The sequence below is a fragment of the Neophocaena asiaeorientalis genome, unplaced genomic scaffold (assembly GCF_003031525.2).
Source record: "Neophocaena asiaeorientalis asiaeorientalis breed wild unplaced genomic scaffold, Neophocaena_asiaeorientalis_V1.1 scaffold43, whole genome shotgun sequence".
Taxonomy (NCBI): Eukaryota; Metazoa; Chordata; class Mammalia; order Artiodactyla; family Phocoenidae; genus Neophocaena; species Neophocaena asiaeorientalis.
The window spans coordinates 7,451,751-7,466,504 of NW_020173674.1; the positions used below are offsets into that span (position 1 = coordinate 7,451,751).

The 14,754-nt window shown below is 52.9% G+C and overlaps 1 protein-coding gene across 1 annotated transcript in view; it reads left to right on the forward strand.

Moving 5' to 3' along the window:
• The window catches only part of MAP4K2 (mitogen-activated protein kinase kinase kinase kinase 2), a 16,123-nt gene extending 5,741 nt beyond the window's left edge, over positions 1-10,382 (forward strand). The window contains exons 21-34 of the mRNA XM_024748514.1: positions 14-102; positions 179-220; positions 338-422; positions 517-596; positions 683-743; positions 832-949; positions 4,485-4,543; positions 4,623-4,726; positions 4,813-4,990; positions 5,733-5,801; positions 5,925-6,011; positions 6,258-6,328; positions 6,428-6,483; positions 6,587-10,382. Coding sequence (XP_024604282.1) covers positions 14-102; positions 179-220; positions 338-422; positions 517-596; positions 683-743; positions 832-949; positions 4,485-4,543; positions 4,623-4,726; positions 4,813-4,990; positions 5,733-5,801; positions 5,925-6,011; positions 6,258-6,328; positions 6,428-6,483; positions 6,587-6,674 — 1,187 coding nt within the window. The 3' untranslated portion in view covers positions 6,675-10,382. The remainder of the gene's footprint in view (positions 1-13; positions 103-178; positions 221-337; positions 423-516; positions 597-682; positions 744-831; positions 950-4,484; positions 4,544-4,622; positions 4,727-4,812; positions 4,991-5,732; positions 5,802-5,924; positions 6,012-6,257; positions 6,329-6,427; positions 6,484-6,586) is intronic.
• The last annotated feature ends 4,372 nt before the right edge of the window (positions 10,383-14,754 follow it).

Sequence of the window (14,754 nt, forward strand, 5' to 3'; positions counted from 1 at the left end):
TCTGTGCCTGCAGGAACCGCACCTGCACCTCTCCCATGCCCTGACAGCCCCCCGCTGCTCTCCACTGCCTGGGCCACCATGAAGCACCGGCAAGATCATGAAGTGAGGCGGTGCCGTGGGGGGGGTCGGGGAGATGGGGGGCTGGGGGTGTGGCCCTGACTCCTTTCTTCCCTCCCAGAGGTCATCCTGCCGTGGGCTCCCCCCGACCCCCAAGGTGCACGTAAGCGTTTGCGCATGGCTCCGCCTCCCCACCGCCTTCTGCCTCACCGCCTGTGGCTCCCCCCGCCCCATCCCCCCGACCTGGTGCTTCCTCATCAGCCTCTTGCCTCCTCTCCAGATGGGTGCCTGCTTCTCCAAGGTCTTCAATGGCTGCCCCCTGCGGATCCACGCTGCTGTCACCTGGATTCACCCTGTCACCCGGGGTAGGCCAGGGGCAGGGAGGAAGCAGGAGCCTGGGAATCCCCAGCTTGGGCCGGGGGACGTGGCTGACCTCTGACTCCATACCCAAACCTGCAGACCAGTTCCTGGTGGTGGGGGCCGAGGAAGGCATCTACACCCTCAACCTGCATGAACTGCATGAGGATACGCTGGAGAAGGTGAGGCCCGGCTGGCGGGGGAGGGCCGAGGGCCTTGGGCGTCTGGGGTGCTGACCCCTGTCCGTCTATGGCTCTGTGGCCTCCAGCTGATCTCGCACCGCTGCGCCTGGCTTTACTGCGTGAACAATGTGCTGCTGTCACTCTCAGGTACAGTTGGGGCAGGCGGGGGCAGGGCCAGCGCCCCACCCACCAACACTCTCTGAGCCCCTCTCCCCTCCGTCCCATCCCACCGCAGGGAAATCCACGCACATCTGGGCCCACGACCTCCCAGGCTTGTTTGAGCAGCGGCGGCTACAGCAACAGGTCCCCCTCTCCATCCCCACCAATCGCCTCACTCAGCGCATCATCCCCAGGTCAGGGACCCTGGGGAGCCTGGCCCTGCGGGGATGAGGGAGGAGGGAGAGGCAAAGGGACAGAGCCAGGGCTGGAATGCAGCCTTTCCTGGTACTGAGACTGTTGGGATCTTAGACACGTCACTTGGCCTCTCTGAGGCCCGGTTTCCTCATAGGTCAATGTAGTTGGTAGCCTCCCCTGCCCCCTGCGCCCAGACCTGTCGGGAGGGAAGGAGACAGGGCATGTGAATGTACCTGGCAAGCTCTGGGAGCTGCGGCGGGTAGGCTGTGGGGCAAATGTTTCCTGAGTACCTACTAGGCGGCAGGTCTTGGGCTGGGCTTAGGGATGGCAAATCAAATGAGTTCTTGACCGTCAGCTCCTGGGACTGAGGTGCGCCAGGGCGAGAGCTGGAAGGGGTGGGGAGGCCTCAGAGAGGCCAGGCGAGCTCGCGGCGTTGACAGAGCGTTGGGGGTCTTCCAGGCAGATGAGTTAGGGAACAGCCTTCTAGCAGTGAGAGGAACAAGTGTGAATTCTTCTAGGCGATCGGGGGAGTTAAAAGGTGTTTGGCCCGAGCGAGGAGGGGGAGCAGCCCAAGAGGAAGCTGCACAGGTGGCAGAGCCCTGCCGTTGACTCCAGGCCCAAGATCTGGGCTTTGTCTGACTGGTAGCGGACCCGGAGCATCTTAGAAGGATCCCTCTGTACGTCAATCAGGATTTTTCCCGTTGCAGGTGATTCAACTCACCGGCTTAAGCACAACGGCTCGTGTAGGAGTAGGCTCAGCTGCATGTCCAGCTGGATCCAGGCTTAAATGGCATCCTCAGGCATCTTCCTGCATCTCCTGGCTCTGTTTTCCTCTTGTCACCTTCATTCTCACGCAGGCTTTCTTGTCCAGTGATGGCTGCCTGCAGGTCCAGGCCAGCATTCCACTAGCTAACAACCCAATGGAACTGGAACCTCTGTTTCCAAGTAATTCCCACAGAAGTCCAGGGCCAGTTCTCACTGGCCTAGCTTAGGTCCATGCCCACCCCTGGGCTAGTCACTGTGGAAGGGCATGAGGAGCCAGGGCTCAGGCCTGCGTCCCGTGCCCTCTCTTGGAGCTGGGGGAAGGAGAGAGGGGCTTGTCTGGGCAGATGGAAACAGGAACATCTGCTGGCCGCTCTGGTGACAGTGGGAAGGAGGAATGGAGGGGGAGGCTGGCGAGAGGGCCTGGAAAGGAGGCCGGTGTAGTGACCCAAGGCAGTGTAGGGCAGTGAGAACTAGATGGACTCGAGCAATATTTAGGAAGTGGGATTGACAGGATTTGGGGACTGATCAGAGTGAGCTGGAGGGAAAGGGAGGGACTGGGAGACCCCCAGAGAGCAGACTGTGTGGTGCGTTTACAGGGCAGTAGAGTCCCTCATTCAGCCATTCAGCACCTAGTATGCGCCAGGCAGTGTCCTGGGCGTGAGATACACTTGGGAACTGGAGACCCTTATATTCCCGAGACTCTCCTGTTGAGACAGACAACAGCGGACATGAGAAGGAGTCTGTGCGGTGGTGACACAGAGGGGAAAGTGCCCCGTGGAGAAGAGCAGGGTGGTCATCAGGAAAGACCTCGCTGAGAAGGTGCTTTTTGAGCAAAGACTCGGAGGGGTTGATGGAGCAAGTCCTGAGGGTATCTGGGGGGCTGGAGCCGTCCTGCCTGTATGAGGAGCAGCAAGGAGGCCAGTGAGTCCAGATGGATGGAGTGAGAGGGAGCTGGCCTCCGAGGGCTCTGTAGCCACAGTGAGGGCTTTGCCCCTGACTCAGAGCAGCCTGAGGGCCACAGCAGAGGAGTGGCGTGACTGAGGTTTTCACGGGTCACTCTGGCTGCTGAGCTGGGAGGAGACTGGAGGGGACGCAGGCGGATGCGGAGACCCATCAGGAGGCTGTGGCACCATCAGGTGGGACACGATGGTGGCTTGGGCCGGGGAGGCCGTGAAGGTAGAGAAAAGCGGTCGGAGTCCAGTTTTATTTTGAACACTGGACCAACAGGATTTCCGGACAGTTGGTGGATGGAAGAGAAAGGGGAGTCGAGGATGACTCCAAGCTTTTGGCCTAGGCGATGGGAAGGATGGAGCTGTCGTCAGCTATGGGTGGAGCAGAATTCAGTGTTGTCACGTGGAGTTTGAAATGTGCAAGTGGGGGCCTCGGCCCTTGGCGGGGGCTGGGGGGTGGGGGATGGCGCTGAGTTCTGAGGGGGGAGGCGGGCTGGGGGCTTAGACATCGTCATGACCCGGTGGGGGATGGAAGCCGGTGAGGAGGGCAGGGGAGCCTGGGCCGAGGGGAGATGAGGGCCCAGGGCCATGATTCAGCGGGCTCGCTTGAGGAGCACATCGGGAGCCCCGTGGCCTTGGGGCTTCCTGACCTCAGTCCGAAGCCGACCTCTGCTTTGGCCCAGGACCTGCAGGAAACAGGCCCATTACAGGCCCAAGTCACAGGCAGCTTTGGGTGTGTGTTTGGGAAATCACGGTATCACAGCAGAGATCTCGAATTGTTGGGAAAAAAAAACAAAAAATGTCCGCCTGTGTCCCATCTGAAGGCCAGCTGGGGAAGAGAGTGGAAGGAACAAGGGAGAGAGAAGAGTGAGGACAGAGGCGGAGACAGAGGTGCTGGCTTCCTTGGCGGGGCCCACATCCCAGCAGAGGGTGCAGACAGGGCTGGGTCAGTGGGAGGAGGTGGCAGGGCTGCTGACGTGTAGCCCTGTTCCCCAAAGGAAGAAGCAGGTTTGGAAGGTCCCCTGAGGGTTTGGGGGACAGCCAGTAACCAAAGGAGGGACCCCACTTCTCCCTCGGCATCCACCGGTCCCCCCACGGCATAGCCTGCCCTGAAGCAGGAGAGGGCAGGGCGTTTGCCGTTTTCTTGGGAGTCGTCATGTTCTCGGCCCGGCTTGCTCATCTGTGACTTGCAGTGTGTCAGGTGGGGACTGGCCCTGAGTGCTCTGGCCGCCGGAGGAGCTGGAGGCTGCATTAGCTTGCCGTCCTCCCACACCCTCGTTTTTTTCAGTTATTTCTTTATTTACACCCTGCCTTTGCCTTAAAAGTATTTTCCATGACTGAAAATAGGTGGGAAAGTAATAATAACGGGATGAGAAAAGTTAGCCTTTTTGTGAGGGCACCTGATGTGGCAGGCTCTGCTGCACCTCCTCCCCTGAGTTCACTCATTTAGGCCTCACTGCGACCCTGTGAGGGGGGTACCACGGTTATCCCCAGGCTGCAGGTGAAGCAGTTGAGGCCCGGAGAGGTTCAGTGCCTTGCCCCAAGTCGCACGGTGAGAGGTAACTCTGTGATCCAAACCCCTGGACTGGACGTACACGCTCCAGGCTGTATAGCGGGTGCTGGAGCCACAAGCACTGCGTCACATCCTGCGCGATTCACAGCTTCGTGGCTCCTCGGATACTCGGGCCAGGGGCTTGACCTCTCTGAGCCTCTGCCACCTGTGAGGCGGGGAAGGTGTTAGTACCCTCCCCTTAGGGCTCTGCAGGGGGCCTTGCCCAGGGTGGCACCCGTGACGCCTGCCCTGGTTGCCACCCCACAGGCGCTTTGCCCTGTCCACCAAGATTCCTGACACCAAAGGCTGCCTGCAGTGTCGCGTGGGTAAGAGCTGGGTGTGGTGGGCGGGGCCGGGTGGGCGCGGGTGGGCACAGCCCCTGCCCCACCACCCCCTCTCTCGCAGTGCGGAACCCGCACACAGACAGCACCTTCCTGCTGGCCGCGCTGCCCGCCAGTCTGCTCCTGCTGCAGTGGTATGAGCCGCTGCAGAAATTCCTGCTGCTAAAGGTGCGGTGCCGGTGGGGGGACCCCCGGGCGGGTGGCAGGGTTTCTGGGAGGAGAAATTTAGACCTGAGCGCCCCTGCTGCCCCCAGAACTTCTCCAGCCCCTTGCCCAGCCCAGCAAGGATGCTGGAGCCGCTGGTGCTGGATGGGAAGGAGCTACCGCAGGTGTGCGTGGGGGCTGAGGGCCCTGAGGGGCCCGGCTGCCGCGTCCTGTTCCATGTCCTGCCGCTGGAGGCTGGCCTGACTCCGGACATCCTCTTCCCACCCGGTGAGCTGGAGGGCCAGGCTGCTGTCTGTGAGTGTGTGTGTGCGTGTGCGTGTGATAGAGAGAGAGAGAGGGAGAGGGAGAGGGGAGGGGAGGGGGAGGGAAGGGAGAGGGGGAAGTTCCTCACAGCTGATGGCTCCACGGAGACCTTGAGGACCCGAAGCTCCAAGCTTCTCTTCAGCTCAGCAGCTAAGAAAACCTGACCAACCCTGCAGGGGCTGCAGGGACAGAGGCCTCCATTCTGAGCAAGGAAGGACACTGGGTGTTGGGACAGCTCAGGGGAGCAGAGTGAGTGGCAGTGGGTAAAGAAGGGGGAAGGTGCCCTGGACCAAGTCCTTGCGGTAGCCCAGACCCCCAGCCAGGGGTCTCGTGGGATTTTACTCTTGATCCTCACGATGGCCCTGCAAGGTAGGCATCGTCGTGCCTGGGTTACAGATGAAGAAGCTGAGGCCCAGAGATTCGAGGTCACATGGTGACTGGGTCATGAAGCCTGGCTCTCCTGACTCCAGAGCCTCTGCCCTCCAAGGCCTCCCTGGGCCTCAGCCCTGCCCCTTGTGATGGGTCACTTTGCTGCCAAGCGTCAGTTCCCCTGCTGTGCAGTGAGACTGGGCATCGTGACCCCACCCAGCTATTGCGTAATGCACTTGTGGGGAAAGCCGGCTGATGCACACCCCCAGCTCTTCCTCTTGGGGCCAGAGCGGGGCTGGTGGCTCAGCCAGGCTGTGTCTCCCTTCTCTGCCTGCAGAGGGGCTTCCGGGCTCAGCCCAGCAGGTGATCCAGGTGGACAGGGACACAGTCCTAGTCTGCTTTGACCGTGAGTGTTCCTGGTATCAGGGCTGGGGGCTAGAAGGGGGTGGTGAGGGAGGCCGGGTGGGTCTGTCTCCCCAGAAGGGGGCCACCCCGCCCCGCCCCGCCCACCAGCCCGCCCCCTGTGCAGGCTGCGTGAGGATCGTCAACCTGCTGGGCGAGCCCACGGTGACACTGGCGCCTGTGCTGACCTTTGACTTCCCCATTGAGACTGTGGGTAAGTGAGCAGACAGAGGTGGGGGTGGGAGTATCCCTGGCCTGGAGCACAAGATGTGGCCCCGGGGCCTGGGGCTGGCAGCAGGACAAGGAGGCAGGTCCCCCAGCCCCTCTCGAGAGCCATGTTGGTCACCTGCGGCCCAGTCCGTGAGGACCTCTGTGGCCCAGACCTGGGCCCAGGGTGTAGCTGGGGGAGCCAGTGTCCCCAGGGCAGGTGCAGGGCTGACGGCCGCCTGGCCCCTCCTAGTGTGCCTGCAGGACAGTGTGCTGGCCTTCTGGAGCCATGGGATGCAAGGCCGCAGCCTGGACACTAATGAGGTGAGTGAGACTCAGGAACCTGGTGGCTCCCCACCCGGTTGTCCCCACCTTTTAGGAGAGGACCCTCTGGGGCAGCCTCAGTCCCCCTTTTCTTCCCAGGTGACCCAGGAGATCACAGACGAGACAAGGATCTTCCGAGTGCTTGGGGCCCACAGGTAGGACACAGTGCCCCGGCCTCCCCTTCAGACGCTCTCCAGGCCAGGTGGAGCTGCCCAAGTGTCTTCCCACCTTGCTCACCTCGGGTTCTCTCCCCTCCAGAGACATCATCCTTGAGAGCATTCCCACCGACAAGCCGGGGGCTCACAGCAACCTCTACATTCTCACGGGCCATCAGAGCAGTTACTGAGCCAGTGGGCTGGCCTGGCCCGGGGCATCCCCCGCCCACCCCAGGCCTTAGCGGCAGTTCTTTTAGGCAGAGGGGCCCCTCCCAGATCAGAGGAGCCCAGGCCTCGGCTCTGCTGGTCTGAAGGGCAGAAATCCTGAGAAGAGTTTGGGGGCTGGGGAGGGTAAGGGTGCCTACCCCACACCTCTGCAATAACTGGACCAGAGGAAGCTGCTGTCACCTCCCCCTCCCCGGCGGGCAGCCAGTCCCCAGTGCCCCCTGGCAGGGGCCCTGGGCTGGTTGGGGGCGGGCCCGGGGCTATCCATTCCATTCGGTTCCACATTTCCTTTCCACTCTTCCTGCCAAGAGCCTGCCCCTGTGCTCTGTCCTGGGGAACATGGTATTTAAAAGAGAGACTATATTGGTATTAAAGCTGGTTTGATTTTATTCCACTGGTCCCTCTGGTTTGGGGGGAGCTGAGCCCACCTGCCTCATCTCCCTCTACCTCTCCCTCCAGCACACCTTTCTTTCTTTCTGTGGCACCAGGTGCTGTGGATATAACATGGAAGGGAGGCCACCAGTGTTCTGGTGGCTCTCTCATGGGGAGCCAGGCAGAGGTGAGGGGGAGGCCATGGCCCTCCGTGGCATCTCAGGGTCTCTGTGTCTTCCTGGGCTCCCTTGCTCAGGATAAGCCCTCAGCCTTGCAGTGTGAGGTCTCTTTTGTGGCCAAGGAGTCATGCAGATAGGGCGGGGGGAGGCACTAAACAAGGGACTCGTCCGAGCACCCCTGTCCCATATGAGATCTCACCAGGTAGCCTATGGAAGGGCCCAGGAGAGGCTCGCCAAGGGCTGCTCCACCCAGCGCCAGGGAGGCTGCAGCCTTTGGAGACAGCCTGCCCTGACCTGTATCCCCCACCCAGGCCTGGGGCTGCCTCCTGGCCTCCCACCTGCTGCCTGGATATCAGTTGCTCTGTCAGGCCAGGATTACTGAACATGGGTGTGCTCACCAAGCTAGACTCTGGGAAGATTAGCCTGTGTCCATTTAACAAGAATTCCCAGAGGGTCTCTTCAGTGCCCATCCCTGGGCTCCCAGAGGGGTCCCTACCAAGATGTGGACCAGCCCGCAGTGAGGGGAGCTGTCCTTGCTGGAGCCTGCATCTCAAGGGCACATTCGTCCACCTGTTGCTGGCCTTGTGCTTTGCATCGTCATTCTCCTACATTTCCCTCTTAGCGGGCTCCACAACCCCAGACCAGGGAGCCCCCTGTGGCCCCAGGCACTGCCCAGGCTGCTCCGTGGACAGAGACCCCTGACCCTTGACCCCAGGTACCTGGAGAGGACTTTCAGCCCACAGAGCAGCAGGAAGCAGACAGTGCCACCTTGTGGCAGGTTGCCCCAGCACTCTAAAGGAGGGTTGGGGGGTGTCAGAATGTAACGTGCCAAAGCAGGGGTGCCTGGGAAAAGCAGGGGCCCCTGATAAAATAGTTGCTACCAGCAGAGTCTGGCCACCAGCCAAAGAAAGGCCAAGAAGCCAGGGAATATGCACTGAAAGACCAAAATTGTTATTTTATCTGTATGTTCTTTAATAGGTAGCCCTTGGCCGTAGGTACACAATTTTTAAAAAAATAGTAAGTACAATGAGAAGTCTCCTATTCACAAGGTCCCAGTTACTTATAAACCTTCTGGAAGTACTTATGCATATTTAAGAAGTAATGGTATGCTTTAGTCTTCCCTGTTTCTTACATACACGGTAATATATTCCACACACTGTTCTAATCTTGCCCTTTAAGCTCTGTCCTGGAGGGAATTCCCCGGCGGTCCAGGGGTTAGGGCTCCGTGCTTTCACTGCCGAGGGCCCGGCTTCGATCCCTACTTGGGATACTAAGATCCCGCAAGCTGAGTGAGTGGCCAAAAAAAAAAAAAAAATCTGTCCTTGAGAGCTTTCCATGATCAGTGCCTCCCACTTTGTTCTTTTATAGCTAGTGGTATTCACTGTATGGGTTTCCCATAACTAATGTGAATTAACTGTAGTTAGATCCCTATTGATGGAGATTTCAGTTGTTTCTACTAGTTTGCTATTACAAATGATGCAGCAGTAAATACTCTTATGCCAGTGCCACTGTGTAGGTATTCCAGTGTCCCGTAGGATTAATTCCCGGAAGTGGCCTTGCTGGGTCAGAGCTGGCTGTCTTTGTCCTTGTGACAACTACTGTCACACTGCCCTCCCTGGGCAGAAGCCTCTGGGATGGGTCAGATCAGCCTCTAAGCCATCCCGTGGGTAAGTGGAAGAAGCTAGGGCACCCCAGGATGTTCGGGTAGCTGGCCCATAGCCGAGTCAAGGGAGGGTCAAGGTGAGAGGTGACAACCAGAAGGTGTGCTTCAAGACAGCAGGGCATCGGCCGTGCTCACAGTGGTATGTCCAGTGCCTGGTCACTGCCTGGTGCACAGAAGGCCCTCAAAGGAATGAGCGTGATATTGTGAAGAGGAGGCCCTAGAGTTGGACTGGGTGAGTTTGCTGAGCTGTGTTTTCCCCAGGTAGACCATGTCCTAAGTCTACCTGCAGGGTATAGGGAGGATTGGAAGTATTGTAGTATGCGTAATGCAATGACAGCTGAATCATAGAGATGTGATGCTGAGCGAAAACAGCAGATTGCATAAAATGACACTCAGTGTGATAGCAAAAATAAGCAAAACTAAACCATCTATTGTTTGGTGACTTAAGCACGTGTGATAAAACAGGAGATCAGGGGAAGAAAAAGCACAAAATTCACATGATGGCCCCTGTGAGGGGAGTGGGAATGGGGTAAGGAAGGATCCCAGGAATTTGCAAAGGTGTTGGTAATATCTTGCTTCTCAGGCTGGGTGGTGGGTTCATGAGTATTCGATTTATAGCTCAGTTCCTAATGCACATAAGGTTCCACACACCCTTTTGTATGTATCAAATACTATGTGAGGGAATTCCCTGGTGGTTCAGTGGATAGGACTCTGTGCTTCCACTGCAGGGGGCACTGGTTCGCTCCCTGATCTGGGAACTAAGATCCCCCATGCCACGCCACACAGCCAAAAAAAAAAAGTAAGAAAACATAAGTTTAGGTATTTTAAAGGAACCACTTAAAAAAACTCTGTAATGGCTTAAAAAACAAAATCAAAAAGGCAACATAATCCTTTCCCAGATGATAAAATCAAGTGGAGATAATGAAATCAATGTTCCAGTGACGAACTATGGGCAGGTCCCCCTGTAGCTGCTTTCTTCTGTTGCTTCGTTTAGAACAGCTTTACTGAGGTATAATTGGCACACAATGAACTGCATATATCAAAAATGTACTATTTGATGACTTTCACACATACACACCAGTGAAACCATTATTGCAATGGAGAGAAACATTTCCATCACCTGCAAAGCTTCTTCCTCTTTGTAATCAGGGCCTCCTGTTCCTCCTTGTCTCCCCATCCCGAAATAATATTGATCCGTTTTCTGTCATTATAGATGAATTTGAATTTTCCAGAATTTATATAAATAGAATCATATTGTACGTACTCCTTATTTGGCTTCTTTCACTAAGCATCATTATTTTGAGATTCATCCATGTTGTTGCATGTATTAATGGTCATTCCTTTTATTGCCAAGTAGTATTCCATCATATGGATGTACCACCGTTTGTTTAGCTAGTTGCCTGTTGATACACGTTTGGCTGTTTCCTGTTTTGGACTATTTATTACAAATAAAGTTGCTATGAACATTCATGTATGTGTCTTTGTGTGGATATATACTTTCATTTCTCTTGAGTAAATGCTTTCTAGTGGAAGGGCTGGGTCATATGGTAGGTGTTGTTTCATTTTTTTTCTCTTTTGTTTAATTCTAATTTAAAAAAATTATTTTAAATCTTATTTCACTTAAAAAAATTTTTTTTATATTTTTTTTGCGGTACACGGGCCTCTCACTGCTGTGGCCGCTCCCGTTGCAGAGCAAGGCTCCGGACAAACAGGCTCAGCAGCCATGGCTCACGGGCCTAGCTGCTCCGCAGCATGTGGGATCTTCCCAGACCGGGGCACTGAACCCGTGTCCCCTGTATCGGCAGGCGGACTCTCAACCACTGCACCACCAGGGAAGCTCTCACTTTTTAAGAAACTACCAAGCTGTGTTCCAAAGTGGTTGTACCATTTTGCATTCCCACCAGGAGGGTAGTTGAGTTCTAGCTCCTCCAAGTCCTTGCTAACACTTGGTATTGTCAGTCTTGTTTAATTTTAGCCACTCAAACACATATGTAGTGGTATCTCATAGTGGTTTTAATTTGTATTTCCTTCATGACTAATGATGTCGAGCATCTTTTCCTGCGCTTATTTACCATCTACAGGTACACCTCAGACACACTGCAGGTTCTGTTCCAGGCCACCACAATAAAGGGAGTCCTGTGAATTTTTTGGTTTTCCAGTGCATATGAAAGTTATGTTTACAATATACCATAGTCTATTGTGTGTGATAGCATTATGTCTTTAATAAATATACACACCTTAATTTAAAAATACCTTATTGTTAAATAAAATTGCTAACCATCATCTGATCCTTCAGCGAGTTGTATCTTTTTGCTGGTTGACAGTTTGAAATATTGTGAGAACTGCCAAAATGTGACAGATATACACAAAGGGAGCGAATGTTGTTGGGAAAATGGCACCAACAGACTGGCTTGACACTGTTGCCACAAACCTTCAATTTGTAAACACAATCTGCAAAGTGCAGTAAAGCAAAGCACAATAAAGTGAGTTCTTTGGTAAAGTGTGGATTCAAATCTTTTGCTTTGGGACTTCCCTGGTGGCACAGTGGTTAAAATCCGCCTGCCAACACAGGGGACACAGGTTCAAGTCCTGGTCCGGGAAGATCCCACATGCCGCGGAGCAACTAAGCCCGTGTGCCACAACTACTGAGCCTGTACTCTAGAGCCCGCGAGCCACAACTACTGAGCCCACGTGTCACAACTATTGAAGCCCGTGTGCCTAAATCCCATGCTCCACAACAATAGAAGTTACCGGATTGAGAAGCCTGCGCACCGCAGCCCCCCTGCCCCGACGCAACTAGAGAAAGCCGCGCAACAACAAAGATCCAATGTAGCCAAAAATAAATAAATAAATTTAAAAAAACATCTTTTGCTTTTAAAAAATAGGGGTTTTTCCAGCTTTATTGAGATATAATTGACATAAAACATGTAAGTTTAAGGTATACAGTGTGATGATTTGATACACATATATACTGTGAAATGATTACAACTAGTTGACACCTCCATCACCACACAAGTTGTTTCTTTCCTTTTTTAAAAAATTATTTTATTTATTTTTGGCTGTGTCGGGTCTTCGTTGCTGCGTGCTGGCTTTCTCTAGTTGCAGCGTGTGTGGGCTTCTCATTGCGGTGGCTTCTCTTGTTGCAGAGCACGGGCTCCAGGCGTGCGGCTTTCAGTAGTTATGGCACCCGGGCTCAGTAGTTGTGGCTCGGGGGCTCTAGCGCACAGGTTCAGTAGCTGTTGCTACACAGGCTTAGTTGCTCTGTGGCATGTGGGATCTTCCCAAACCAGGGCTTGAACCTGTGTCCCCTGCATTGGCAGGCGGATTCTTAACCACTGCACCACCAGGGAAGCCCAGGAGTTGTTTATTATTGTTGAGTTTTGGGACCCTGGATAAAAGTCCTTTACCAGATATGTGATTTGTACATAACTACTTTGCTATTATTTCTAATCTGTAGCTAACTCACAAATTCCAATACCCATCCCCCCACCTTGTTCAAATTACCTTTAACTGGGAGTTGTAAATAAACATGGTTTTCCAGAGGAAAAAAGTTATGCAAAGTACTTGGTGCATTATGTGTGCTCACTCCATCGTAGATATTATTACTCCTAATTCGGGCAATGGAATCATGTATGGGGCTCTCCAAAGGCTGGATGCAGGGTGGAGGGGGGTTGGTTGTGGTGAACAGCCATGGATTTGCTCCCTCTAGGCTCAGCTAGCTGCATGATACTACCTCCCGATCTTGCCAGGGGCCTGGGGTTTCTGAACTATCAGATTAGATTTAAAAGATAGAAAACGCCAGGGATTAGTAGGTAGGGGTCAAAACCTGTTTTTTTTTTTTTTGGCTGCACTCTGCGGCATGCAGGATCTTACTTCCCCAACCAGGGATCAAACCATTGTCCCCAGCAGTGGAAGGGCAGAGTCTTAACCACTGGACCACCAGGGAAATCCTGAAACTTCTTACTCTTTATGTTCTGACACCAATTCTCTGATACCAACTGTCCTACAATTCTTTTTTAAAAAATTTATTTATTTATTTTTGGCTGTGTCAGGTCTTAGTTTTGGCTGGGGGCTCAGTAGTTGCAGTGCGTGGGCTTAGTTGTCCTGCTGCACGTGGGATCTTAGTTCCCTGACCAGGGATCGAACCCAGGTCCCCTGCAGTGGAAGGCGGATTCTTAACCACTGGACCACCAGGGAAGTCCCCTGCAATTCACTTCTGACATGAATTACCTGAGTTGGGGAAGGCCCCACAAGTTAAGGAGTTCAATCACAAGTCCCGGGTCACCAGGCTACCCACATCTCTGTCCAACTTGGCTACAAATTCGGGGGTTCCCACAGCCCCCTTCAGGTTCAATGATTTGCTAGAATGACACACAGAACTCAGGAAAGTGCAATATTTATGATTACCAATTTATTTTAAAGGCTACTTTTAAATGAACAGCTAGATGAAGACATGTGTTGGGTGGCAAGGTCTGGAAGAGTCCTGAGCCCAGGAGCTTCACCCTGACCCGTGGAGTCAGGATGCATCACCCTCCTGTTACATTAATATGTTCACCAACCTGGTGGATTAACTGCTTTCCAAGGCTGCCTACGAATCCCAGTTATGGGTGATCTAGTTTATTCAGCCATTCACATATTGATGGTAATTTACTTCATTTCCAGGTTTTTGCCATTACAAACAAGGCTGCAGTAAATGCAGTATAAGACTTTGAACTCATTACATTATATAATCACATGCCTTGCTTTGGGGCAGATTCCCAGGACTTGGACTGCTACATTGAAAGATTTTTAAAATTTTTCCTGCAAGGGGTACAATTTTAGCAGGTAACAGAATGCTTTCCAAAAAAGAATTCATAGTAGGTGTTAGCACCTTTTTTTTTTTCTATTTGATTGTTATTTAAAGATTTCTTAGTATCACCTTAATTTGCACCCCCCTGCTTGGGCTGTTAGTACCTTTCATGTTTTTTTGGCTGTTTGGATTTGCTCTTCTGAGACTTGCCTATTCAGTGTTTGCTCATTTTCTCGTTTTTGTCTTTTTTCTAATTAGTTTTCAAGACTTCTTTGCATATTATAGATATTAGCTCTTTATCATATGTATGGCAAGTATATTTTCCTAATGTATTATTGTCTGTTGACTTCTATCATAGGTTTCTTTGGTAATCAAATATATTTTTTCTTTATATTTTGAGTTTCCTGTCTTCATAAAGTCTCTACCCCTAGATGACCCTGATAATCTCCTAAATTGTATCGTGTCTGTTTTATTGTTTAGATTTAGGACTCTATACCATTTACTAACTAAGTCTTTTCCTTACTGAATTGAAATACCACCTTTTTGGCAGGTATTGTAGGGAATCAATTTCCAGACTCTCTTCTGTTGCACTACTCTGTTTTTCCTACAACAACACATTGTTTCATTACTGTCTTTTATACTGTGTATTATCTGGAAAGGGAAGCTAAGCCTCAATCTCGTTTACAAGTTTCCCCACTATTTTCAGTTATTTTATATGACTTAAAGATGATTTAATCAGCCCCAACCTCATTGGGATTCTAATCAAAATGCACTATATATGTAAACTAATTTTGGAATTGACAACTTCATATTGCTTTCCACCTAAGATATGTGTGCCTCCATCGGCTCAGATATCATTCTTAATCCGTCAACAAGACTATTTCATAGCTTTTGTTTTTTCCACTTTTTTTTCAAAAGCAGGAAGTCCTTTTTTACCTGAGTTGTCAACGAATCTGGTTTGCCCGCCCGTGCCAGCCCCTCCCCCGTCCCTCGGTTCCGGGTTACCAACGGAATCGAGGACTGACGTCACCAAGGGCTTCCCT